This window comes from Stegodyphus dumicola, chromosome 8 (genome assembly GCF_044657685.1).
Source record: "Stegodyphus dumicola isolate Sdum_Otavi_A_Nest chromosome 8, ASM4465768v1".
NCBI classification, from domain to species: domain Eukaryota; kingdom Metazoa; phylum Arthropoda; class Arachnida; order Araneae; family Eresidae; genus Stegodyphus; species Stegodyphus dumicola.
This window is the reverse complement of record NC_140775.1, coordinates 45273768-45300272: the sequence shown is the minus strand read 5'-3', so window position 1 is coordinate 45300272 and position 26505 is coordinate 45273768. Positions and strand designations below refer to the sequence as shown.

At 34.1% G+C, this 26505-nt stretch overlaps 1 protein-coding gene across 1 annotated transcript in view; it reads left to right on the top strand.

Annotated features, from left to right (window-relative positions):
* The window catches only part of LOC118197468 (nephrin-like), a 584671-nt gene that overhangs the window by 185846 nt on the left and 372320 nt on the right, over positions 1-26505 (top strand). Inside the window, exon 3 of the mRNA XM_085822985.1 lies at positions 3699-3820. Within this exon, the coding sequence (XP_085679111.1) occupies positions 3699-3820 (122 nt within the window). The remainder of the gene's footprint in view (positions 1-3698; positions 3821-26505) is intronic.

Genomic DNA, 26505 nt, shown 5'->3' with positions numbered 1-26505 from the left:
AGAGTTGAAAGACATAGAAAAAAATCAAACACCAAATACAGTTAAAACAATTAAAAAATTTTTACAATTAAAATTGCAGTTTTTATGTAAAAATAAGCAACTTGTCCAGCAGGCAAGAAGGCAGATTTTTCGATGCACAAAGTTAAAACCTCTTTTTAGGTTCCACTCAGCAAAAAGACACTGAAAGTGCAAAAAGAATTAATTCACTACTTTGCTAAGTTTCAAATGTAAACAAATACAGCTGCTATGGTAAAAAATATTAAGATTAGCCGCACTTAAACAACTTTAAAACTTGTAAACTGTTGATAATTCTACAAATATTGCATGCAGATTAACTAAAGACATAAAGAAATGTAACCGAACGATAAGAACAAAATAATTCAATCGTTTTTAAAGCAAAAATTGCACAATTTACCAACATATAAGAACGAAAACAACTGAGTTCACTGACCCGAGTAACAGAGGGTGTATGTATGTATAGCAGTCCTATATACAAAATTTCAACGTTCTGAGATCACTCGTTTTTGACTTATGTGAAATATATACGTATACGTACGTACAGACATCACGAAAAAAAATCTCTTCTAAATCCATTTTAAATTAGTTTTATAATTTCGTTTGGGGAAAAAGAGTGCTTTATTCTGTCCTTTCGTACAGATGTCACCCAGAAACATCGTTTATTCGATAGCGGTCAAAACTGATATTTTCGTTTAAATGTGGTACCCGGAATGTTTCGTGATCACAATACTTCCTTTACTTTGTATAAGGAAATGCAAATGAATGTAGTATTAATTTTTATACTTGTAAATGTTAAATATAAAAAATATAAAACTGTGTGAACATGTGCGGACATCACTAAAACAATTCTTTAATGAATGCGACATAGACTGTTCCTAAAGTTCAACACAAACATGAATACAACAAAAACCTTCACTCTTGGCAGAGAAATTTCGTCTTGGAGAAACAGTATATCACAGGTTTTGAAGAAAATGGGGTGTTAACATTACAAAACACTTCCGCTAAATTAGTATGAATCTGTTATTGATTCAAATACCCGTACATGTGCAATTTAATGTACTTGCCAGAAATGGCCTATGCCCATTGGTCCTTTAGTCGTCTAGTCGCTGAGAACTAGTATGAAAATGAGCAAGCATTATTAATATCTTATTTCGGTTAAAATGCTTGAGATTAATGTAGTGAAACAAGATAAAACGCAAACAGTTAATGCAAAAGTTTTCTAAATACATTCAGAGATATTTTTAAGGGAGGCAGTTTAGCATAAATCGCAGAATAGATATCTTGTTTAAGAAACAAAACTTACTCTATAGAGATTATTAGCAGCAATTATTGGAGGAGTTAAAGCAATAAAATTCAGCTGAATGACGAATACTATGTTGATTCCTATTGCTTTAAGTCCTCCAATTATGATTAACGTATGCTCAACCCAATCCAGTATAACCTTATTTTTATTTAACGAACAGCTACTTCTTTTGATCTCGTTTGTCCAGTTTCTTGCTTGAGAACTAAATGTCTATTTTGTAGAAAAAGAGGCTGGGCTGTGTTGAGTATTTGTATCCAAAGATACTGGTATGAAAAGAACACACTTTTGAGATTTCTAAATATCTTACTGAGTAGAAAAATGAATCTCCTATTAGCAGACAATTTTACATTAAAGACTGAATGCATTTCGAAATACAAATACTACGATTGACCATTAAGGAGAGCTTTTAAGATCATAAAGATCATTTCTTGTATACTGAAACCGTTTGGGGCTCATTAAGAATTGGAGCCAAGTTCTGGAGGAAGCCCAAGGTGCAGGAGCTCTTCAAATTGGCGTGCCAATTTTGTTACTGAGTTATAATTATTCCATCAAAAATATTAAAGTACTTCATTAGCGCTTCGGTACAAAAAAGGAAACTTTGTTGTTGGGAACTATTGAAAAAACTGGTTGTCAGTAGATTGCTGTTATTTGCTTTTGTGAATATCGCATGTTCTGCCAATCAGAGTCCGGATTTGCCTTAAAAGTAAGCAACTCTTTTTTTCCTGGTATATACTTAGCTTAAACGTTCATATCGGGAGGTTTTAGTGCAGTTTTCTGCTACTTCCAATACTATTTATTATTAATTGTACATTTTTAGTCAGAAATAAAGCGCCAATGTGCTAATTAGCCAAACAGAATCATATTTACTACTGGCTTAATGAGTGCATACTGTTTTGTAAGGCAAATGTTAACTGCTAGCTTTCATTCTCAATAGTCACAGATATATTTCAGTAACTATATCCTGTTTAATAACTCTTCCATTTTCAAACTGAGATTACTCTAAAATGTAGAAAAAGTACTGCACATTTCCGAGATCTGAAGCATATCTCTTTACTTTAAATTGAAATATTCCTTATTATTATACCAGATTTCAGGGCTTATACGTAAGAAAATTTAATACGAGCAATTAAGCAAAGAATTTGACATAGAGGTTGAAAAGCTTAAACGTAAGAATTACGTATAGTAATTAATGGCATTTAAGTGTGAAATATATATAATAAAACATAAAAAATATTAATGTAGTGAAACAAGATAAAACGCAAATAGTTAATGCAGAAGATTTCTAAATACATTTAGAGATATTTTTAAGGGAGGCAATTTAGCATAAATCGCAGAATATATATCTCGTTTAAGAAACAAAACTTACTCTACAGAGATTATTAGTTTTGTAGAGTCATTAGGTTATTAGGAAGCAGGAGACGAGAAAATGCGCAATGCCCTGGAGAGTGTGCTACCGATACACTACGAAGGCATGCAGAAAGGAGGGAGAAAATACTTATATACTCCCCCTTTTAAAGGGCAACTGCGGATTAGGGGACCCAATCACCAAATCTTTGTGGTGAAGCGTCATCATCCACCACCTTTCAGTTCGGGCGCCACTGTAGAGTCATTAGGATTTTTGAAACAGGAGATGTGAAAAATGTGCAATGCTTTCGCTGAGACTCGAACCTTGACCTCTCGAATACGTGTCGATTTTGCTACCGTTACACCATGATGACATGCAAAAAGAAGGGAAAAATGCCTGATAGGTTGTTCTGAGCAGGAAAAGAGAAACATAAACGGTGCTACTCGCCAGGATTCTAATGAAGGATCTTCCATTTGCTAGCTGGAGGTACTGACTATTTACAGCACAACAGCATTCAAGAGAGAACGCGATAATTGCTTGTAATATTTTCCTTTATTTCAAAGTTCGAGCTTGCTTCACTTGCACCTGCACTACATGGCTTACGCTGAATTTAATTATCAAAACTTCCATCATCTCTACTAGTTGCCTATTGTGTTTTTCTTTTGTATTGTAAAATTTAACGAATATTTTTCTTCAGTTCCCTCTTTCTTCGAATCTCTTAACTTGAACTGATATTACTACTTTCTCCTCATCCTTTCCTTAAGCTCCGCTGTTCATTATTTTAAAGACTTATATCACTTTTATCAATTAAAAAGTTTTTATCGTTCTTTTCAATTCTTGAATAAAATGACTGAGTGAAATTGTGCAGACTTACTAATACAAAACTTCGAGTAGTGAAGTAAGAAATATAAAGTTTAAGGTATATATTTAAGTTTTTTTTTTTTTTTTGCTTACTTTTCTGTACGTTCTTATATATTCACTTTCTATGTATTTTGAAATATTGGATACAAATAATTAATTTCTGCTTTTCAGGCTTTGATGCAGCTATTCCAGGTTATGTTCGATACAGTATGATAGTTGACACAGCAAAGGGTATCTACAATCTTCGGATACATAATGTACAAATGGATGACGAAGCAGAATACCAGTGCCAGGTAATAATTACATTCTTTTTTAAAATTTGAAAACTTCCTTTCACTGGGAATAAATAAAACGCACACGTGGTATTAACGCTAAGTTAAAATGAAGGTTGTATTAATTTTTAATGCACTTAAGTGTTAAATATAAAAAAATATGCAACTCTTCTGAAAACACTTATTTATTTCAAGATAGTTAAAGTATAATAAATTATTATTAGTTTTGCTTTAGTTAAAATTTAACTAAGGAGTAAAATTTGCATTAAAATATATTCGCTTACATGTTGTTTGTCTTACTTGTGTACGTTGATGTAATATAAACTATACTTAATGAAAGGAATACAACGCTATTATAAAATGATTTGTTACCAAAATTGTGTTTTCAAAACCATATTATATATATAACAATCAATTGATACATGTACAGAACCAGAAACTCAGCAAGTTTCCTCATATGCTGCGCATATTCTGTATCTACTTATTTATCATACCAGTCAGATTCTATTGGTTGTCGACTTAAATTTCTTTTCAGTATGGTCCCCAGATCTCCTATGTTACTTCTTTCTTTAGGAATAAGTAACTTAACAGTGACCGAGCGCTAAAATCGCTGAATGGTGGTAGTTCGATCTGTGTTTCTAGCAAAAAAGGGCTACATGGTCGTTTCTGTGGTTTTCACATATACGCCATTAGCACTAGCCAGTTTTCCTTAAAGTGTACTTCCCTTAGGTTGCTATTGTACATTTATTCGTTTCGGACGAAAAATTCTTTCAAACAATTTTTCTACCTAGACTGAAAGAAAGATGCACGATTTTTGTTTTCCTTTCGGGGGAGGAGAAAAGTTAAGTTTTTCATTTTCAACCATTCACTTATCAGCATCGAATCTTTTATCATCCTTACAATGAACCAGTTTCCCTTTTATATGGTTACGCCAAAGCAATATCTACTAGTTGGCTGTCTTGTATGACAAAGTAAAAAACTGTACTATATATTTGATTCTTCAGAAATGTATGATACACCTTTCAGGCATCCTCTCATGTGTGCTTTAGCACTAATGAGCTCTATTCCCATTACATGTTCAGAAGTTTAGTGGAGTTGCTTAATTTTCGAGAATAACCCACTCTACTGATTCAGAGGAATGAACGAATATTAGGCGGACATTTAGTATTGTTTCTACAGTGAGTATTTTTGCTTTTTATTAAAGAGACAACGAATGTTATCAGAATACTTCTATAAATAAATTTAGAAAAGTACATAAGAAGTTTTCTGTTTAAAATCAATGAAATTATCCAGTTTTTCATTAATTAAAAACATTTTTATTTTAGATATAGGATAGTAGTTAATTACAACAAAGTATCGAATGTCTGCCATAGGCGAGATGATTTGCGTTTTTGAGAAAATTGGCCTATTACGAAATTGGCCATTTGAAAAATTGCTATCAAACTCAAACTGAAAAATTTAAAAAAAATCGAAATCAAATTTGAAAAATCAGTAAATTAAATTGAAAATATAATAAACAGTTATTTTAACAATTATTCTGTACTTAGGTATTTGTCGCCCTGTTGATGGAACATGGTGATGGAACAGGCTACTTTCATAGCCTTGGATTGGATGTGAAACTATTTGTCAAAATTAATAAATTATATAAATTAAGATTTGTGATATATTATATCAGTTAATAAAATGACATAAATTGTTCAAATGTTCATTTCCATCTGTCAACTTAATAATCAATTATTTTAGTTTGTAAAGCGATTTAAAGATATTAAACATAGAGAGTCGGCACCAACTTAAGCATACAGTGCGTTAGATTTTATATATATTATGTCAGTTAATAAAATAAGGTAAATTATTCAGAAGTTCATTTCTGTTTCTTAATTAGTTAAGCATTGTACTATTTAAGCCTGAAAAGCTTTTTAAAGTTCTTAGCGATCATAAAATGAGAATCATCCTCTCTTGGATCTGATGATGATAAGTCGCGTCCCTGATAAATACCCTGCTAGCGTTGCATAAAGTAAGAGTGAAAAAATTTGAACTAGTAAGCCATAAACATTTCTAAAGAAAAAAAAATGTTGTGCAACTATTCTTTCCTTAAAAGAGAGTCTGTCAAATCCAGTGTTCTTTTACCTTTTTCCTGTGTCTTCGCAGCCAGCGAAAGTGCTTTTAGCTTAAAGAAGCATCTTATTCCATTTATCTCGCAGAGTTAATTTGAACGGCTTTCTCTGAAGAACACTTAAAAAACGTTGCAGGCAAAAGTGTTTACTCCAAGATGTGCATTTTACTTCGTTTATTTTATTTTTATTTAGCAATGCTGCTTAAAATGTTGCTACCGAATTTTTTTCTCTGAAACAGCTAGCCATTAGGTGTAGCTCCAAGGCAATTTTTTATCACATACGGATAGGTTTCTCTTAAGTAGATTAAATTGTCGATTCAAAACTAATTAACTAATCTTAACTTCTGTGGAAAATAACTCTCTTGGTATTAATAAGATTAATAGTATTTATTTTTTAACGCAGCGGCGTGCACATTTATACTTATTGCTATTAATCAATTGTGCAGTATTTAAAAAACTTTGATTTCAAATACTGGGTATTTTGAGACGAAAACAAGTATTAATGTATAGAAACAAGGGACATTTCGAACTGACCTTTTTTTTAAATTCTAAGCTATAATTTGAAATTAAAAAAAGTCTCAATTGCACACTCGAATATATGTATTAGCTCAGAAGCATAGGAAACGGGAGAAACAGAAATAATCGTACAATGTTTCAAGTAGATTAATAGTTAACTTCTATTGCTTGAACGAAATAGAAGCTAACTATTAATATTCACTGTTTTATGTAATAATTTCAAGTTTTTTTATGTTTTTGTTGTTGTTTTAAACCTTTAAAAGGTTGAATAATTATAGAACACAACAAGTTGTACTTTTTTAACCAGCGAAAAGAAATAATTTATGATCTGACCTCCAGAACTTTGTGTAGATTTCCAACTGATATTTAAAATAAGGTATGTATATCACATTAAAAAAAAAGAAAAACTTTTAAGTCATCATTGAAATGTTTCAGCTCTCTAAACTACTTGAATGATTTACCAATAGACACTTCACTACAGATGATGGTACAGGTAAATAGATGTTTACATAAAAAATTTCAGTTGTTTAAGTTAACATATTTTAAATTAACTTTAAATCTTAAAAATTTTTAATAAATAAGTATAAAGAATGCAAATCTCATTAACAGGACAATAATAACTGAAATTCCAAATCACTGTATCTCAAAATTACGGCTGTTTTTCGTCATTTGAAAGAGGTTCAGAATTACACAAATATTAACGAATAAGAATATGTAAACATTTACAAACTTGCCGGCGGATAACTTATTACAATTAATAGAAGCAGAGCTAATGTGAACATAGGTGTAAAGGCAGCTAAAGGGACCGAATTACGGTTCTTATTAATATTCTTGTCGTGTACTTTATTCGTCTTCAGTGTTGCACTAGAAACTGATATAGTGTAGGGTTTATATTTATTTTAACTAACAATTATTTTAAGTTTAAACTATCTTTCCTGTCAAGCCTTACTTTCCCCTGGAACTGCCAATGCCAGAATATGTAAATTTTAGTAGAACGCGCAAGGATTCAAATTATCAGCGGAAGTATTATGATTTAAATAGAAGGAAACGAGTTCGGTGAGAGAGTTATTCTTACTTAGCGAGCGCGGAGGTAGAAATCGAGAATTGAAGAACCCCGCGTTGCGGCCTATGTGCTTGGCGGGAAGTAGTTGCAATTGTTCCAGTGAGCTTCAAGTCTGCTGAATTAGCTGCGGCTTTTGTAAAACGCGGTGAGTTAGTTATTTTAGAGAGCCTCGTAGTTAGAATATTGTCTTTACTTTCTTTTCAGGTTCTTATTTTTATTTTGACTGCCGAGTTGGCACCGTTTGTAAGCGTCAAGAGAACGCAATTGTAATTCATTACGTTGAATAAAAAGGGACTTGAACCCTTTACAAGACTCTGTGGTTTATACAAGCTTTCACAGTCACCTCTTGGTTGCGTGCAAGTTAGAGGCGCGTAACGTTATATTGGCGCCCGAACACTTATCGAACTGAAATGGCCGAAAACTGGATGGAAGCCGCTGGACAACACCAAGAAATGACAACGCAGTTAGAAGGATTTGGATACCTGGTCCAGACTTTGAGAGCATCAATCAAGCCAAACGTCTATTTCGACGGAAAAAATTCGGTGTCCGTATTTTTAGAAGGTATAGAAAACCACTTTCAGCTCTATCATGTGCCTGAAAGACAAAAAGTTGCTATTGCCACATCAGCACTAAGAGGACACGCCGCGCTATGGTGGAAAAATATAGGCAAATTTCTTCTAAGTGAATTTGGAAGCCCGACGTATACATTTGAAAATTTCAAAAAATCGTTAGTAAAGGCCTTCCCCATAGTGAAAGATCACGCACGGCTGGAAGCCGAGCTATATAGTTTCTATCAACGGGATACAGCACAATTGACGGACTTTATTTTACGAAAAATCAAGCTAACGGATATGCTGTATGGCAAGAAACCCGATGCGGAGATTATTGAAATAATATTACCAAGATTGTTACCCGCTGTTCAAGACTACTTTGAAATTAGAAACCCAAGCACATTGCAGGAACTTTTCGAATTGGCGGTGAAGTTTCAAAATCGCAGAATAGCGGAAAAAGCGAGAGAGCAAACATATTCTCAACATACCCGAAGGAAGGAGGAAACCAGAAATTGAAATCGCTCGTATGGGGGAAAGAACTATCAAGCTAAAGCATCGAAACTTGAAGGTCAAGGCCCAAAAAGAAAATTTGAAAATAAACATCCGCGTACCCAGAAGACACAGATTGAAAGGAAAGCTTTAAACGACTAGAGGGGCCTGTGAAAGGGAGGGTCCAGACCCCGGAAGTTTTAAAAAAACCCTCAAATAGACATTTAAACACGGTCATCGTAAAAAACTCACAGCTACCAATTATACAAGTCCTGGTTGGCGATGTACCAGTAGAAGCCCTCATCGATACAGGGGCAGAAGGAAATTTCATGAGTGAAAAGTTCTTCAAAAAGAATTTTTATAGGATACGACTATTCAAAACCAGAAATACGGAAATTATAGCGGCGCAAGGAAAAACATGTCACTGCATCGGGAAAGTATCATTAAACTTACAGATAAAAGAGGAAAATCTCAAAGTATTAACTTTTGTGGTGAAACACCTCCAACACTCTCTTATTTTAGGTATGGACTTTTTAAGGGCCGCGAGGGCCAAATTAAATTTTCAAGATAGTTCCGTGGTGCTGGAGATGGACCAGAGGGTGGTGGAACCGGTGGAGACACCCGAATCGGACCTTAGCCATTTGAATGACCAGGAAAGTAAAGCAATACAGCAAGTGGTGAGTAATTTTTCTCATTTGTTTTCAGAAAAACCGGGAAACTGTCAGATCGTGACTCACAAGATTCAATTAAATGCCGAAAAACCTTGTAGGACTAAACCGTATCGCTATGATAAACAAAAAGACTTAATCATCGAAGAACATATTCAGGAGATGTTAAAGAATAAAATAATAACGCCCATAAATAGTGAATACGCGAGTCCAGTCGTACTATGTAGGAAAAAGAACGAGTTTCCTCCTTTGGATAAAAGGGCTTGGATGTTTGCTATCGATTATAGAAAACTAAATAGCATAACTAAATTTCCAGTTTACCCTTTGCCGGTTATAGACGAGATCATTAGACAGATCAAATCGACGAGATATATGTCTACTTTGGACTTAACGTCTGGCTACTGTCAAATAGCTATGAGACCCGAAGATATACATAAAACCGCGTTTATAACAAAATCGGGCACTTATGCATTTTTACGCATGCCTTTTGGGTTGTGTGGAGCCCCATCAACATTCCAGAGAGCTATGGACATTGTTCTAAATCCTGTCCTAGGAAAATCAACTTTAATTTATCTAGATGATATAATTATAACGAGTAGTACGTTGGAACAACATATGAATGATCTAGAACAAGTTTTTAAATTATTAAAAGAGGCCGGGCTTACAATTAACGCCTCAAAATGCAAGTTCGCAACTAAAGAACTTAAATATCTCGGTTATAAAATTTCGCAAAAGGGTATAGAAACGCAAGATTCAAAAATAAAAGCTATTAAGAATTTCCCACCGCCCAACACCGCCAAGAAACTTTCGTCTTTCCTTGGACTATGTTCTTACTATCGATCTTTCATAAAAGATTTCGCTAATATTCTTGAACCACTCTTAGTAATCAAAAGAAAAAAGAGTAAATTTACGTGGACAGCGGAAGCTAACACGGCTTTTGAAAGATTAAAAGAAGCGCTTATTAATGCCCCTGTTTTAAAATTCCCTGAGGGGGACGAAAACCTGGAAATTGCGGCAGATGCATCAGACTATGCGGTGGGTGAGGTTCTTATGCAAAATAACCATCCGCTGGCATTTTTTAGTAAAACATTGAATCAAACACAAAGAAATTATACAGCTACAGAAAGAGAAACATTAGCCGTATTAATGGCTGTACACAAATTTCGAGTTTATTTCGGCAAATCGCCAGTAACAGTCTTTTCGGATCATGCGGCGGTTGGTAGACTTCACTCGGGAAAAAACCTAACGCCCAGGTTAATAAGATGGGCTTTAAAACTCCAAGAATATAATATCACAATAAAATATAAACCGGGTAAGGAAAACAATGTAGCTGACGCACTTTCTCGTATAAAACTGGACGATGAAGGTAATGAACTTAAATGCGCTGTGTTGACTTCAAAAATTTTAGATTCTAGAGATACGGTTATTACTGAACTGAAAGCTGATCCTGAATTTGGAAATATCTATGCTTATTTGAAAGACCCCGAAAGCTTTGAGCACACAGATATCGATGCGATAAGAAATAGAGCAAAAAACTATGAAATAATAGATAATTTATTATTCTATACGGAAACAACAAACGAAAATCTTGAGTATAAGCCAGTCATCCCAGCCTCGCTTCGATTAAGCATTTTGAAGGAGTTGCACGAAAAAAAAACAGCGGGCCACCTCGGGGTCAGAAAGACTTTAAAAAGGGTACGCGAGGCGGTATATTTCCCGCAATTATACAAAATAGTAACGGCGTATGTCAGGTCCTGCAATCAATGTCAGTTAATAAATGATATTAATTACAGCCCGGCCGGGTACTTAAATAGCATTCGCGCTACATTTCCGAATGAAATTTTAGGCATAGATCTCCTTGGTCCCTTCCCCCAGAGCGAGTTAAATAAAAATCGTTTTCTTTTAGTAATAGTAGATCATTTTTCAAAATGGATAGAAATTGTTCCACTTAAACGCGCGTCATCCAAAACAGTCGCAGATGCATTCTTACACAGATACATTTTAAAATACGGTGCACCGATAAAAGTCATTAGCGATAACGGAAAACAATTCATTAGTCAAATATTTGAAAACATATGCAATGGACTTGATATACGCCATATCAAAATGGTTCCGTATAGACCACAGGCTAACATAGCAGAAAGAGTTAATAAAAACATTGTAAAAATAATTCGCAGTTACGTTAGCACACATCACAAGCGCTGGGATGGCTACATAAATGAATTAGCTTATGCTTTAAGAACGGCACATCATGATACTACGGGAAAACTCCAGCAGAATTATTTTTAGGCAGAAAGTTAATTACGCCTTTAGATAAATTATTCTTTGTGCAACAAAGAGAGCAGGAATTTAGACAAAAGGACGTGCAAAAGCTAATTGATCAGGCGCTTAAAACCTCGGATACGGCAAGAAGTAGGCAGAAAATTTATTATGATAGAAAACGCCGTGAAGCAGATTTTAAAGTTGGGGATAAAGTATTGAAACGGAAATTTTCTTTATCAAGTGCCCCAGACAATTTTATGGCAAAGCTAGCTCCAAAGTTTGAAGGCCCCTATGTAATTCAGGAAATCAAATGAGTAGTCTTATATCTTAAAAACGAGAGAGGGGAAATCTGTAAAGCAAGTCCCGACCAGGTGAAAAAATACTATAATCCAAATGATTTTGAAATCCTTAAAAGTTTCTTGCAGGACTCAAATCTAAACGAAATAGAAGGGCCAGAGACTGCAACAACTATTCCACCACCCAAGAAACGGAGAACTGAAGAGAGACCTAACACTTCTACAACCCGGACGTCGGTATCAAAAAGAAAAAATGAGTTTCAAACTCCGGCGTTTAAGAAAAACAAAAATACAGATGAACCGGGTAAAGAAACGGTGGTAAAGACGAAAACACCACCTACAAAAGATGGCAGGAGAAATTACACATCAAGGAGAACGCGCACACGGCCACAGAATCAGGTGCCAGCAAGGCCGCCGTTCCGGAAACTGAAACGCCAACAGGAGGCACAAAAATACGACGAACAGAAGAAATTCAAGAAGGACTCCAGACCGGAGGACGTCAAGACCAGCCGTCCCAGGCAGAAACGCAAAGGCCAACAACCAGACGATTACTCCGTCAAGAGGCCAGCATGTAGAGGACGCAAAAGAAAGAGCAACGGGGACGACACTCGGAGATCAATAAGGAGAAGATTGACATCCATGACACCTCTAACTTGGGATCAATTTTGTCAAAAACGGATGACGGAGTTTCAAGCATCGAAAACTCAAAGATATGTTAAAACCTTCTATAAATTTTTTTTCTCTTTTGTTCCGAAATGTTATGCATAAGTACGAAGTTCTATGTTTTGACGAAAGTCAATATGTCTCGGTTGAGACTTAGTTTTGTTTTACTTTATTTAGCTAAGGCAAAAGTATTATTTTCTTTAAGTGTAAAAGCTAAAAACAAGCATTTTCTGTTGGTCGAAAGACTAATTCTGTTATGTTAAAGCCAAAATTTGGCCGGAGAAAAAATAACTTCGTATTCTTGTATTAATAAGAATTTTAGTTTCAGTGCCGCCAGCTTGGCGAAGAATGAATAAAGTAAAAATTTATTTTCTCTTATTCATTTTATGGTAAATTGTAAAAAGCATATGTATTAAACTTTTGTAAATGTATGTAAATACTTGCATGTTATGTAAAAGTAGAATTTAGTCTAGAAGCATAAAATTGTAGATGCTAAAAGTGAATGCTTAAAAGCAATGAAGTCAAAATTTAAGTAGTAAATTGTAGATAAAGTCATGCTTTAGAGCGAAAGCCTGCATGTTTAAAGATGAATGAGGGGGAAGTTAGAATGAATGTGTTTTGTAGGGTTCTCCACCTACATTTGAATTTTTAAGACTATTAAAGTAGCTCATTGAGTTGTAGAATGTCGAGTAAGGTGTGTCTATTTGGTTGTTGAATTCTAACAAATCATGGTGGTTAGGGGAAGTGTTGTAAGACTAAAACACGAATATTCCCGTTTGACACCACTCATGGTGGAGAGCCAGGGTAAAGTTAAATTAATGCTTGAAAAATTGAATGAATGTGAAGTAAGCAATAACTAAGAAAAACGAATCGCTTAAAAACAAAAATTTATTGTGTCAAGAAAGTGTAAATTATAATGTATGTAGAAAGATACTGATACTTATTCCTTCCAGATGCTGGAAGGAAAGACCAAGATTGATTGATGAAGGTCCAGGAAAAGTTGCTGTAAGAAGAAAGCTTTGTAACGAGCAAAAGAATTTTAATATATAATTGTTACATAAGATTTTTTTTGTGTAAACGAGGCTTTCGCCAGTTAGTTCAGAATTAGATAAACTTACAACAGGTCGTTTGTAGGACCTGCTTCCAAGTTTTCCAAATTCTGGCAGCGGCATATGTAGGGTTTATATTTATTTTAACTAACATTTATTTTAAGTTTAAACTATCTTTCCTGTCAAGCCTTACTTTCCCCTGGAACTGCCAATGCCAGAATATGTAAATTTGAGTAGAACGCGCAAGGATTCAAATTATCAGCGGAAGTATTATGATTTAAATAGAAGGAAACGAGTTCGGTGAGAGAGTTATTCTTACTTAGCGAGCGCGGAGGTAGAAATCGAGAATTGAAGAACCCCGCGTTGCGGCCTATGTGCTTGGCGGGAAGTAGTTGCAATTGTTCCAGTGAGCTTCAAGTCTGCTGAATTAGCTGCGGCTTTTGTAAAACGCGGTGAGTTAGTTATTTTAAAGAGCCTCGTAGTTAGAATATTGTCTTTACTTTCTTTTCAGGTGCTTATTTTTATTTTGACTGCCGAGTTGGCACCGTTTGTAAGCGTCAAGAGAACGCAATTGTAATTCATTACGTTGAATAAAAAGGGACTTAAACCCTTTACAAGACTCTGTGGTTTATACAAGCTTTCACAGTCACCTCTTGGTTGCGTGCAAGTTAGAGGCGCGCAACGTTATAATAGTGTATTTGAATATTTACGTCAGTTCGCTTACTTTAGTCAGCGTAAAAGAATTAATATATTTTGTTTACTTTTCCATAATCGACTGACATTTTGTTCGAAGTGTATGTAATTATATAATTAGTATATATAATCCGGATGCCATACGTTAAGCAGAGGAACCACAATAGCTCATTAGTGGAAGTTCAAAAGGTAAAATGGAACATTATTTTAATAAAATTGCTATAATTAACTGGCAATCAGATGAGGCATCTGAAATTCATCAAACTCATCTGACATCAGACGATAAATTCCCAAAAAAAGATGTACAAAACACAAAAATGTAGAAAAAAAAATTAATAAATAAAAATCTGAAAGGTTTCAGATTTTAAATTACATCCAAAGCGGCGTTTTTAACATTTTTTCTGCTACCTTTATTTATTAAATATCCCAGTGTTCGAACTTAAACCATAAAATTCAGTTCAAGAGCAATATCGCAAAATACACTCTTAGACAAAAAAAAAAAAAAAAAAAAAAAAAAAAAAAAGTCGCACCAAGAAGGAGTTAACCGAATGGTACGAAAATTGATAGAAGTGATGCACATGTACCGAAAAACAAATGATTACAGTTTGAAAACAATTGGATAATTTATTGAAGTGATAGAGCTTCACAAAGTGAAAACAAAACAGTAACGCGTTTGTCCAACGCGTTTGGCCCATATGCAAGCAGTTATTCGGCTTGGCATCGATTGATAGAGGTTGCGGATGTCCTCCTGAGGGATATCGTGCCAAATTCTGTCCAACTGGCGCGTTAGATTGTCAACATCCCGAGCTGGTTGGAGGATCCTGCCCATAATGCTCCAAACGTACTCAATAGGAGAGAGATCCGACGACCTTGCTCGCCAAGATAATGTTCGGCAAGCAGTAGAAACATGTGCAGTGTGGGGGAGGGCATTAACTTGCTGAAATGTAAGCCCGGGTGGCGTGACATGAAAGGCAACACAACGGGCCTTAGAACTTCGTCGAAGTACCGCTGTGCTGTAAGGTTGCGACGGATGAGAACCAGAGGAGTCCTACTATGAAATGAAATGGCAACCCAGACCATCACTCCTGGTTATCGGCCTGTCTGCCGGAAGACAGTCAGGTTGGTATCACACCGCTATCCGGGGCGTCTCCAGACTCTCCTTCGCTGGTTCATTGGGGCTCAGTTCAAAGCCGGACTCATCACTCAAGACTATTCTACTCCAGTCAGTGACATTCCAGTGAGAACGAGGCCGACACCACTGCAAATGGGCTTGACGTTATACAGAGGTCAATGGTAGTCGGGGCAAGGGACGACGTGACCTCAGGGAGCCATCTATGAATAGTCCTTGCGGTCACTGAAGCACTAGCTGCACGTACAATCGATGATAATGATGCATCTAGGGCTGTGAGTGCCGCTCTGACGATTGCTCGCTCTTCACGTCCTGTCGTTTCTCTAAGCCTACCGCTTCCTTCTTGACGCTGTGTGCGGCTATGGTTCACCCATTCCTGCCAACATCGTCTAATAGTGGCATCGCTCCTGCTCAAATGTCGAGCTATTCGCCGACAAGACCACCCGGCTTCTTGAACTACACGATCTTAACACGATCGTGTAGAGACTCTGCGAAGTCGGCGAAAAGCTTAAATTCGCGTTAATTCCCGTTAATTAGATTTTCCCGAGACAATTCTGAGTCCGATCTATTCTGAATTACTCCGAGCAGATTACCTCTGAAAATAAATTACTCCCGGCAATTAATTTATTGTTTAAACCTGGTTCTCAACCGCTCCGGCTACTTTCAATTTAATCGTGTGAGAGTTTTCGGAGGGCGCTCAAGAATAATTTCTGCGCTTTTCATGCAATAGATAGGAAATTTGCGTTTAGAGAATGTAAGCATTTATGCAAGAATTTCCTTCGAAATGGACATGATTGGTGGTCAACACAGAACAACATAACTACTCTGAACTAATTTTCATTCGCGTAAGCAGTTATTTGAGAAGAATTATTCCTTTCCTTTCCACCCCTATCTGTCAGAAAAGGTTGAATGTGATAGAGCTGAATGAAAGGATTAATGAGAATATACAGCATCTTAAAGATGCGAAAATGGGTATTATTATTTATTACATCTGTAAGTAACTTGTTAACCGTGCAACACATTAATAATTTGTTTGCATCATTTGAAGAATTAGTAAGAGAGTTGACAGTGGCTAAGGGCAAATTTTCATCAGTAATTCTTCTGCTAGTACAGGAAAATATATGAACATTTAAATATAGCCTGTGTAAAACTTGCTGTCGTTTTCTTTTTTCCCCCAAAACAAGGTAGTTCAGAACTCTGAAAATTTAATGAACGTATAGAATGATATATTGGGGGTTCGAAAGATATTATATAGCACTGAAACTAATGCTAGCAAAAATGTTTCATCTTTCTGGTAATTCTATGACATTTATGCAGTATTTTCATTGATTTGCAAGTAGATTTACTTATATTCCTGCCAAAAATGTTTCATCTTTCTGGTAATTCTATGACATTTATGCAGTATTTTCATTGATTTGCAAGTAGATTTACTTATATTCCTGCCATAAGTTATGAAGTCCTCCTGGATAAGCAGAAGACCTGGTTCTCAGTTGAGTGAATAGTTGAAATTCCAAGCGACAATAATTGTTAGAAGCAAATGGAACAGTAAAATATCGTTCGAGCAGAATCAAAATATAATTCTCCTTAATACAATCCTTAATACATACAATCAATCTGTACCTAGTAAAATCTATTATATTAACTTGCAAATCACAAATCCATTAAGCAAATCTCAAATCCATTACATTCTAATATCGCAAATCCATTAGCGCCGTCGCATTTCGCAAATCCAATGCATTGCATACCTCAAATCCATTACAGTAAAATTTTAAAAAGTGCAATCTGTAAGCTCAGTATCTCAGCAATGGTAAAAATCATTGCATGTAACAGACGTTGAATTACCTGGATTAACTGAAACTGAAGCCCATCCAGATAATTCGAACAATTATTTTTCCTTTAGTGTTTACTGTAATCAAACGAAAGGTTTTTATTTTTTATTTATCGTGGTTTGTTTCAATAAAGCTTATGTGATTAAACCACTATGTTTTATAAAGTGAAGGTAAATTATATGCAGTCTTCAAAAACTAAAACAACCCACAGGATTCGGCATAGGCTGCAAAGTTAATGTCATAATTTAAACTGCTAAGTACACATAAAGGTTAAGAAAGAAATTTCTTATGAGGAGAAGGAAAAGCTGTAACGCTATCATATTTATTTAGTCTATATTTAAAAAAAATTAAACATTCTAATTAAACATGGAATCACGGAGTAAATGAGGAACAATAACTCCATCACGGTTACAATTGCTTTTCATTACAGTTTACAAGTTATGTACTACTATTTGTTGAATATTGTAGGCAAATTACATGTTCTGTCTATTCATTTAAACTACCCTACTGGGTACTTAAAATGCGTATTATGTTATGCTACATTATTTATGTTGCTTAAACTAATGAAAACGATAAAAACCGAGCAAATAAATTTAAAATAAACTTATTTTTATACTGAGAAAGAAGAACAAATCGTAGCCTGGCTTTTACATCTCAATATAAGTGCATTTATGCATCTCAATATAAGTGCATTTATACATCTCAATATAAGTACATTTTCTAGTAGATAAACGTATTACGAGTTTTCCCCAATAATATGTCTATAGCTTTGCAACCATGTTGCCTCGGTTGTAGTTCCATATAACTGGAAAATATAGATCTGTAAAACTTGAAATTTAGGAAACTCCCGAAATTTAACTGACTAAACTGGCCATCTGTTTCGTTTGAAAATTTAAGCGCCATCTGCGCAACTCCAGTTTTTATCTCAAGCGTAGAATTAAATGTTTATTAAAAGTTAAAAAACCATAAAATATTTAAATTTTTCTTTTAACTTTAAAATTATGCAAAATCATAAAAATTATAATAAAATGCAAACAAATAGTTATAATAATAAGCAAAATCACATAATTATATAATATTAATAATCTTTATGAAAGGAAATCTAAAAAATAGCACTGACGGCAGGAAGTAGCTAAAAGTTGTAATTGAATGTTGACACTAATACGTCTCCAACCAATTAAGTTACTTTAAATTACTAATGATTACACCAGTTTCATAAGAGAATTTCTGTTTAATTAGCCACTCTTTGGTAAGATCCACACGCGTTATTGAGTGAACTGTTATGTTATAGGCACTGATATTGTTTTCTTTTTCTTACACGTTAAACTGTATCGGTAATAAATCTCCGATAACAAAATAGCCACCCACATTAATTGAGATAGTAAAATATGGAACATTTAATCTATGCTGGTGAAGAAATGGCAAATTGCGTACTAGCACTTTGTGCATGTGTGAGGAAGGATTTGAAACCCAGCTGATTCTCAAAGAATTTGCTTTAATTTTGTCATTTGGTTTTATTTTTGTCTTCTTCCTTTCTAGATATAAGTACATATATAAATTCTGTTTAAAATGGTCTTACCTTTTGCAAGAATTTGTATCCATCGTATCTTGAATATGCAGTCGAGCTGCTAAGGGCTGCGTAATTCAGAACGCAAAGAGACAATTTTTAAATTTGAGTTACATTTTATGTGTCTTTGATATATAACACATCTTATGTCATCCCATAAATATGCTTGTCTGAAGGTGAAAAACAGCGACACACTCTAGCATATTCTTTTATAGCACAAGGGAAATGCATTTAAAATCATCCAAAAATTCACTGGGAAATGGTTGTACGAATATTTTGGCAATGCAATCTTGTTGAGATTTTCCACTCTTTAAGGCAGAGAGTCCTAATGCATTGGAATACATATAAGATTAAATACATATAATATTAAATACAAATTGGAATACATTTTTCACAAAGAAAAATGATCTTTATATAAGATAATGAGCTTAAATGGATATGTGTCCTACTAATTGATCATCACAGTGCTCGAGCTTCTGAAGATAAGCAACAATGCGCTTTTTCCTTTGTCAGGAAAATAAATAAATTTCTAAGCATCTTTTATCAAGGATGAAGATGTAGTGTTAATCTGCTTACAAGACGCTCACTAACATAAATATTTATGCTTTATTGTGCATTTAGGTTACTAATTTGTGCATTCTCTGTTATGTTTAAAGACTGACTCCAGTGTTTGTTTTTGCTCTGATTATTGTTAAAATTACTTTATTTAAATTCTCATTTTTATAAAGGAAAAGGAAACTCAGAAATCTTAAGATGTCTTTCGAATAATAGTTTGAATGAAAGAGAAACATCGAAATTTTTAAATCCCATTTGATTCATTTAGAAAAAATAAAGGGTAGCTTAGAAAATTCAACATTACTTGTTATACATAAAAATAACAATTCCGAAGTTTTACTTAAACTTCAACCGAAACTCATAACATATTTAAATAAAACATACTTGACATACTTAAATAAAAGATTTAAAATTCATTTACATTCAAATATTGCTCAGTTTGCACATTATATCACAATGTACATAAGTTGCTAATATACCTTCTGCAAATGTGCCAAAACTTTCTCAATGCAGTCTTTTGGGCTATGATTACAGTGTGGTTTTTATACTACAAACCCTTCACGATAGATGCATGACTTAATAGAATAAGCTTTTTGCTGATGCTGAATAAAATCTAGGACGTCCTCGCTTGAAGCAAAATTCAACATGCATAACAACTTGCAGTAAGACATAAAGTCAACTGAAAATTCAAAGAAAATAATTTAAATTTTAACTTTTTATTTCTTTGGAACTCGATCATCTTTTTTTCCAGAAATTCTTTCCAGAACGGGAAACTACTCGTGTGATGGATACATATTTTCTTCTGAGCCGTTTAACACCTGGCTATTCTTCACTGGTTGGCCTAGCTCGTTATGCATCGGTTCTCCCTACGCTTAAACTCTATTTTAGTTGCCCTCACCCTTTTCTGTCTCATAACTGCGCTTCTCATTCGTTGGCTTGCCAACAGTCGTTGCTAATCACTCGGTTAGTCGCCGCATATGCGGGATCTTGGTCTTTGTTTTTTGCCTTTTCGACAAAGCTCTTTTTTGTCTTCTTGGCCCCCATTCTCCGTAGCTCTGAATATTTCAGACTCGTCCAACATAGGTTCCGTTTCTCACATTTTCACCTTTTCCGGCCTCCTTTCTCTTTCTTTTAGGACCTTTCAGTCCGGATAATGATCATCATGATAGTGTAATAAGCCGCATTTCTAGATACCCTGTTCTTGTTCACACTTGGTGACTCCGATAAAATATCTCGAAGCAACGGCACATGAGCTGGCTGATAATACTACCTCGACTGTTCGACATTTGTGATTTTTCACCATTTTTGTCCTTTCAGAAAGGCTATTAGTTCCCTTATTTTCTGATTTAAAAATGGGCCTTCAAACGTATTAAAAAACTTCCAAACTTTTCCTTCTGGTCCACACGAAAGATAATATTTTTACTTTCAAGACTTTACCTCTCACCTTAAAATCAGTTTTCGCCTTTACTTGCTATAATAAAGAATTTATTTCGCTATGGCTATATAAGAATTCTAATTGGTTCATCCTCTAATTTCTGAATGTCTGCAGTCTTAAATTCTACAGAACACTTTTGAACAAAAATGTTTATGTAAGTGCGTAATTAACTTTCTGCCAGAAATAATTAATCCAGTGTCTTCCCGGTAGTGTCATGTTTTACCGTCCTCAAAGTAAAATGAGATTCTATTAAAACAGTCATCCCAAAATTTCTAATATTTTTATTTTACATAAGTGCGGATAATTTTAACTATATTTTTATTCACCCCCTTTGAAATATTCGACTGCGGTCTATAAGGAAGCATCTTAAAATATTATACGCCAAAATCTTTATCTTCAAAAAAATCTAAGCTTCAAAAATCTGACTAAATTGCTTTCCTGATATTATTTTAAGTTGTGCTCCATATTTTAATATAAATGAATTTAAAAACAAACCTGCAAAGATTTCACTGTTTAGATTTATTTACGCTGTTCTGATGGAAACAGCATCTACCCACAGTGAGAAAAGATCAGCAATTGAGAACAAATACCTGTTTTTGTTTTCTCACTACGTGGTAGGGGTCTAATAGGTCAATCCCCATTAATTCATTACATAAAGTAGCTTTTATGCTAATTATAGATACTCGGTCAGGCTATCATTAATATCGTGAACTAACTGACGAATGTTACAGGATTTCACTTATATAAATTTGTGTAGCCGCGGAAGATAAACACCTTTTACTCTCTGGACTGAATTTCTTATTCGGAGATGGCCTGAAATTGGCTCAACTTGCAATTCCTGAAAAATACTTGATCTTAAACTCAGAGATAATTTGTCTTGATTTATTATTATTATTTTTTGCTTTGGAGTAAAACAGAAGTTTGTCAATTATTTCATAATTTGCAGCTCTGTTTCTAATACCCGCCATATCATGGTGTTCAAAGTAGTCGAGATTTTCAAATTCTCATAGATATTATTTCTAAATTTCAGATCTGTTTGTAGATCTGCTTCAACTGTTTCTCGATAATCTTAAATTTGTGAAATTAATATTGCACATTTCATTGTGTTCCCCTGATCGTCTATAGATCATCCACTACACAATGTTTTGTTATGCTATTTAGTTTTCTATATTCAACAGCATGCTTTTAAACCCGTAAATGGGAGACTATTTTTCTTTAGGCATAGTGCTACAGGACTAAAGCAATTTATTCTTTAGTATTTCTGCAGTAAGTTGTCCTATTATTTCTTTTTTTCTTGGTCCTATAATAGCGGTGGTGTTTTGCTTGGTGGTGGGGATTTCCAGTATCGTTTGCGCGCTGTTAGTATCTAAGCGCACATACTATAAGTAAATAGGAGTACACAACCACGAAATGTACTCGACAATATGATTAGGAGTGCTTGTCGCACTCAAATGGGCATTAGCATAAACCAAGGTTCTAGTCAGGATAATATTTATCACAGACTGTAGTTTTCTCATGTACACAATTGAAATGCTTTTTATAACAATATGGGGAGTCTGAAGATACAATTTTAAACTTATTTTAAACTTTCAGGGCTATGTATACGAAAATTAAATGTTATATTGTTATTCTCTTAATGATATGTATTCAGAATTAAGGATATCATGAATCCAATAAAACCAAAAACATAATTATACATTTAATTCCGGAGACTACGGTAATGGAAATGGATTTTGTTGTTTTGCTTCAGTTGAAACAGAAACGGGCGGTAGATTTAGGCAAATAAAAATTGATTTTCTCTTCTTTCCGAAATAAGTATGTTTTACATTTGTTTTTACGGAAGTGAAGTATAACGTTTTTACAAAAGATGATTGCAGTTTCAATGATTCATAAGAAAACTACAAGGAAAAATATGATGACCCTTGAAAAAGTGTAAAGTTGCAGACGGGAAAGTTCTTCTCCAACAGCTTATTTGGTGGAATAGGCAATCATGCTATGTATCGTGATTCCGTAAACACACCGGCATGCTTGCTAGGAAGAAGGTTTGTTTTACTTGATCATTCATTTGGGTTATGAAGTCATAAAAATTTGCATGGAAGTAATTTTATCAGTTACACAATGTTTCAAATTGCAGATTGAGGAATTTGGAAATCAAAATGTAATCTTGGTACTGATTTTCTCGGATATTATTGTAAGTCACCGTTTCAATTTATTTTCATATAGGAGGGATCGTCCAGGAAAGATTTCACTCTTTACAGTACAATTCATAATTTTAATTTTATTGTACTCTTAAAATTAAGATTAATTACATTATGACAGAGTATTCAAGAGCTACCTCCCTAAGGCAAAATATTTTTATGGAGAGAAGATTTTTAAATGAAACTTTCTCATTTTAATGTTACGAGGAAACTGCGGAAAACTCCCATTCAGTCAGTCTGTCAGCTGGTATTTGAATCCGGATCGAACTGTCTCTGCTCTACAGTTTTGCCGCTCGGCTGCCGTTGAGCTTTGTACTTCTCAGAAGTACAGTTCCTGCTTGGAATTGATTTTCTGGAGCTCGATGAAAATTTGCATTAAATTTTGGCCACATATTCCGTTTTGCTGGATTTTAAAACGCAGAATGTTTTCTCTACAGCAAACGTGCCCATTTTGACTACTGAATTACGTGGCATACCATGATCGCATTCGACATTGCGTAGAATGCTGAAAAACATTTCGTGTCTACATTAAATACCCCATCAAGTTCATTTATGGCATTTTTTACTTTGCGTTTTTTACAGTAATTACCAAACTTCAATATTAATCATAATAATTTTATATTTTATCTTTTCAACTGGATAATAAACTGGTAAATTAAAAAAATAAATAATACTATTTTCCTATTTGCGTTATGCAGACAAATGCATACAAAAGGAATACTACGTACAAAAACAAATGTTTTGCATACAAAAGGAACGCAACCCAGATATATAGATTTTTTCTGATTATCTATATAAAAAGCGGCTGCAATATCCCAATATCTAGACTTCTTTTCTGTTACATCAAATATATTCTATTTGTGGATTCAGTTGCTATACCAAGTAAATATTATTTGTCACAATAACGTTTTTCTAAACGAAAACAATTTTATTCGTCATATCACAAGTAAATATTTTTAAACAGAAAACGAGTTTATTACTCCTATCCCACTGACAACATTTTTCCTGCTAAATTTCCATTTTAACAGCAAAGAGAACGCACCTGCGAACAGGTTTTCTTAAAAAATTCATTTTCGAAGTTTATTTCCATGAATAGTTGATTAATCCTAATACAGACTTACAGAAGAAGTCGCGAAGCCATTTTGTATAAAAGAATTTAATTTAGAAATCCGCCTCTTTGCCCTGATGTCATGCAAAGTGCCGTTATTAAGTTAGTGCTGAGCCATGTAATCCGACTGGTTACTGTAGAAGGATATCGTCAAATTCAATTCGAATTCGCCAGCCCTACCAACGGAATAAAAATTTTGAATTAAGTTACCATGCTGCGATATTTCCGATGACGAAGTAAGCGCCATACAAAACTTTAACTCAATAATCTTGCTCCAAACTGCCATGAAAGCAAGTTTTCTTATTCGATTGCAATGTACGAGCATTCAACGTAATTACAATTTTAGATGAAGTCAAGAAAATATTTGACTCCTTTAAATTAGTTATCTTTGATCAGAATCGCATATGCGCTTAACACGGAAATTGGATCAGTGAATATTTTTAAATACTAGTTATAGTTTATGATTAATATAAAATTTAATATTTTGGAAAAATAACATAAGTTCTTATTAATATATAAAACTCTTAGTAAGACGAGAAGTTCGCTTACATTAGTTAGTGAATAAAATAGAATTAAATGTTAATTTGATGTTATTTTAAAGGCTTTTTAGAACTACGGAATTCTAATATATTTTATCCAGTTTAGCTTTGATGCAAAATCTCTGGTTCCTGGAAAATGCTATTTCTTTTGTGGTTTTACAGTGTTGGGTCTGATAAGTGTCTAAGGAATTAAAATTATCAATACAGATATTTTACCTCGGGTTTGATTATGCTGACAGATTGAACAAATTTCTTAAATTAATTTTAGCGAATTATCCTTAGTGTCATTAGAAAATAGGAGCAATTTACACTTCGCAACCCGAAAGCACCTTTGTGCAATATATTTCAACACCTCATCAGTGAAATAAAATTTGAAAATCAAAATGAAATTAATTGCTAGAAATGTTTTTTATTTAATATCACTGGTTAAAAGGATTTCTCAGTTGCTGTTAACTATTGAAGTTCGATATTTTCTGACTACGTTTAGGAAGCAATACCAAGTTCTTTGTTTTAGCAATTAATACTTTCATATTTGATGAATCAGTACTCTTTGTTCATCTGATCCTATGAGCTATTAATTATGCAAATTAATGATAGTTACTTGTATCTAAGTGAATTGGGCTCATAAACGCTTAGAATATTTGGATTTTATTCATTAAAGCATAACAAATATTTTATTAACTGAAATTCTTGTTCCACGGCGATAATATGATTACGCTATTCGGATAAGGGAAACCATTCTAAACCTGTCTGCTTAAACAGGGAGTCTGCAATCGAGCCATTAATATTCAGCGTAGTTCCCTTGGCCATTGGTAGAGCTACGAGGATAATGTGAAATGTTACATTTTACATTTACAATAGATTCTCATTCACAATGTTAAATTTGATTTCCTAAAATTATTTGCATAATTTCAGGAAACTAGAAGTAATTACAAATCCATATCTAAGTTCAGAATTTAAGATTAAAAATGGTTGTGATTATTTTTTTCCAAACGCTCCGAATATTTTAAAAGAAAAAAATTACTTTTAATTTCTATGTTCTTCCACCTACATATTTTTATCTAAGCAAGAATATACATTTATCAATATATCGTTGAAATAAATATAAATCTAAATTAAAATTACAAATCTTGCATTCGAAATTATATATTAATTTATGTTATTAAAATATGTGCTTAGATTCTACTCTTGTGTTAGCTGAATGAAAATTATTTATTTATGGACAAATATACAAATAGGAAAAATATTTCTATCACAGACTTTTGTGGAAATTGGCTAAACCATTTTTATATAGAAGGCAATACATAAACTATATATTTATGTAATGGCCCACCAGCCGCCGAGCGGTAAAGTATCTGAACACTGGTAGTTCGGTCCGAGGTTCGAATCCCGCGAACGGGCTGGCTGCATGGGCGTTTTCGTGGTTTTCCCCATGTGTAACGTGTATACGAGCCAGTTTCCCTTAGAACGTCCTCCACGAAGGCATCCCTCCCCTTAGGAAGATAGCCCTCGAGGCTTTGCCATAATTACACAAAACAAACCAAACCTATATTTATGTAATGCCATGAGACTTTGTTGTTGTGCCCAAGACGATACCTACATTGACAGCAAAAATATCCAAATCTGAGCTTTTGTTTACTTTGAGGAAGAATTTTGTAGAACCATTAAAATTTGTTTAGATATTTATAGCAGATACTTACTTATATATGTAGAATGCAGTTAAGTATCACTTTTTCAAAACATTCAGACTATCAGACAACAAACACATCATTATTAACAGAACTCAGAATTTAATCCACCATTCGAAATGTAATCCAGTTCATTATAAAGAAAGTTCTACGATGTAAAGAACGGAAGAAAAACTACAAGAACTATCTAGGGAACTTATAAGAAATGCAACTCACGTTCTGAGTGAACCCACAGGCTAGAAAAGAAAACGCAGTAGAATTTATTTAGAATGAAAACTGAAAGGTATTTGGGTTA